Genomic DNA, 1,814 nt, shown 5'->3' on the forward strand with positions numbered 1-1,814 from the left:
CCCGCCGCTGCGGGCGCGGCGCCCACGGCGGGCGCGGCGCAGCCGGCGGGGGCCGCGCACCTAGACGGGCAGCAGCGCGTTGGCCCTGCGGCCGCGCAGGCCGCCGGCCGCGGCGGCGGCGTGCCTGCGCTGCCACCCGCCACCACGTGGCTGGGCGTCGCCGCGGCGGTCGCGACGACAGTGCCGCTGCCGCTGCTAGCGCTCGTGCTTGCGGCCGCGGTGCTCAACCTCGCGACCAAGGCGGCGCTCCTCATCAATGCCTGCCGCGCGGCCGGCGTGCCCGTGCTGCGCCACATGGCGCACGTGATGCGCATGCGCGGCGGGCTGCGCGTGCTGGGGCCCGTCGCTGACGAGGCGCTGCGCGTCATGGTGGAGCGCGATGACGACGCGGGCGGTGCGGGGGGCGGCGGGGCCGGCGGGGACGAGGCCGACAAGCTGGAAGGGGCCGGCCAGGATGGCGCCGCCGGCGCGGATGACGGTGGTGCGGCCAGCGATGATGGCGCCGGCGGCGATGGCGGGCGCAGTGGCGCAGGGCCCCGGCGGCGCGGCGGCGGCGCCGGGCTGCGCCTGCTGGTGAGCAGCGCGTGGCACTGGGGCTCCAGCCCCGACGGCCCGGACGCGTGGCTGCCGCTGGTGCCGCGCTACCTGCTGCCCACGGACGGCGGCTGGCTGGGGCCCGGCCAGATGGCGCGGCTGGCGGTGCTGGCCTTTGACCACTACGGCTGCGGCCCCGCCGCGCGGCCAGCCGGCGCCAAGGCCGACGCGCCCGCCAAGGCCGACGCGCCCGGCGGCGCGGGCGCCCCGGAGGGCGCCCTGGCGGTGGACTGCGGCGGCGCGGGCGCGTGCGCGGCCGCTGGCGGGTGCGGCGCGTGCAAGTGCGCCTGCGAGGGCCGCGGCCCTATCACTGGGCTGGAGCTGGAGCACCTAGAGGGCGGGGAGCTGCGGGTGGTGCTGGAGCGCGGCCTGGCGGCGCTGCCCCACGTGCGGCGGCTGCACCTCCGGTGGTGCCAGCTGGACGGCAGGTGGGGGCGGTGCGGGGTGCTGTTTAGGGGAGGGGCGAGGCGGGGAGCGACGCCGGTTGCTGCCAGCGCCGAACACGCTGTAGTGGCTTGCTCGCCGCTGCTCGCCGGTGGTGGCGCGGCGTCTTGTCAATCCCCAGCTTTCATACCTGCCGCGACCCCCGTCCCCCGCCGGCCGCAGGGCGCTGCGCCCCGTGCTGGGCACGCTGCGCCGCCACCCCTCCCTGGCGGCGTTGACCCTGGAGCGGTGCGAGGTGGACGACGCCGCTGCGCACATGATCAAGCACCTGCTGGCGGGCGGCAGCAGCAGCAGCAGCAGCAGCAGTAACAGCAGCAACGGCAGTGCGAGTGCGGCGCTGGACGGCAGCGACGGCGGCGCCGCCGCAGGCCCGGGCGAGCTGGTCTCGGGCCCTGCGACGGCCGCCGCGGCGAGCCCGCTGGACGCGCTGCGCCTCGTGCGTTGCAGCCTCAGCGGCGGCGCCGCGTCTGCACTGGCCGGCGCGCTGTCTGGTTCGCGCCGCCTGCGCACGTTTGTGTTCAGCGGCAACGCCATCGAGCCCAGCGCCGGCCGCGCGTCCGCCGCCGCCGCCTTTGCGCGCGCCGTGCGGCGCGGCGCGGGCGGGCTGCGGCACCTCACGCTCGGCTTCAGCCGCGGCTGCCCCATCACTGCGGAGGTGCTTGCCGGCGTAGTGGGCGATGGGGACGCGCCTGCGGGGCTGCGCCATGTTGTCGTGCACCGGCGGGAGGTGTCGCCCCGCGGCCTGCAGGCCTGGGCAGACGCGCTCTCCCGCGCCC

The 1,814-nt window shown here is 78.6% G+C and overlaps 1 protein-coding gene across 1 annotated transcript in view; it reads left to right on the plus strand.

Annotated features, from left to right (window-relative positions):
• Positions 1–1,709, plus strand: part of MNEG_9661 (hypothetical protein) — a gene marked incomplete at both ends in the record, with an annotated part of 4,510 nt that extends 2,801 nt beyond the window's left edge. The window contains 3 exons of the mRNA XM_014041870.1: positions 100–1,022; positions 1,201–1,593; positions 1,694–1,709. Of these exons, the coding sequence (XP_013897324.1) occupies positions 100–1,022; positions 1,201–1,593; positions 1,694–1,709 (1,332 nt within the window). The remainder of the gene's footprint in view (positions 1–99; positions 1,023–1,200; positions 1,594–1,693) is intronic.
• Positions 1,710–1,814: the final 105 nt, after the last annotated feature.

Source organism: Monoraphidium neglectum, assembly GCF_000611645.1.
Source record: "Monoraphidium neglectum strain SAG 48.87 unplaced genomic scaffold scaffold02015, whole genome shotgun sequence".
NCBI classification, from domain to species: Eukaryota; Viridiplantae; Chlorophyta; class Chlorophyceae; order Sphaeropleales; family Selenastraceae; genus Monoraphidium; species Monoraphidium neglectum.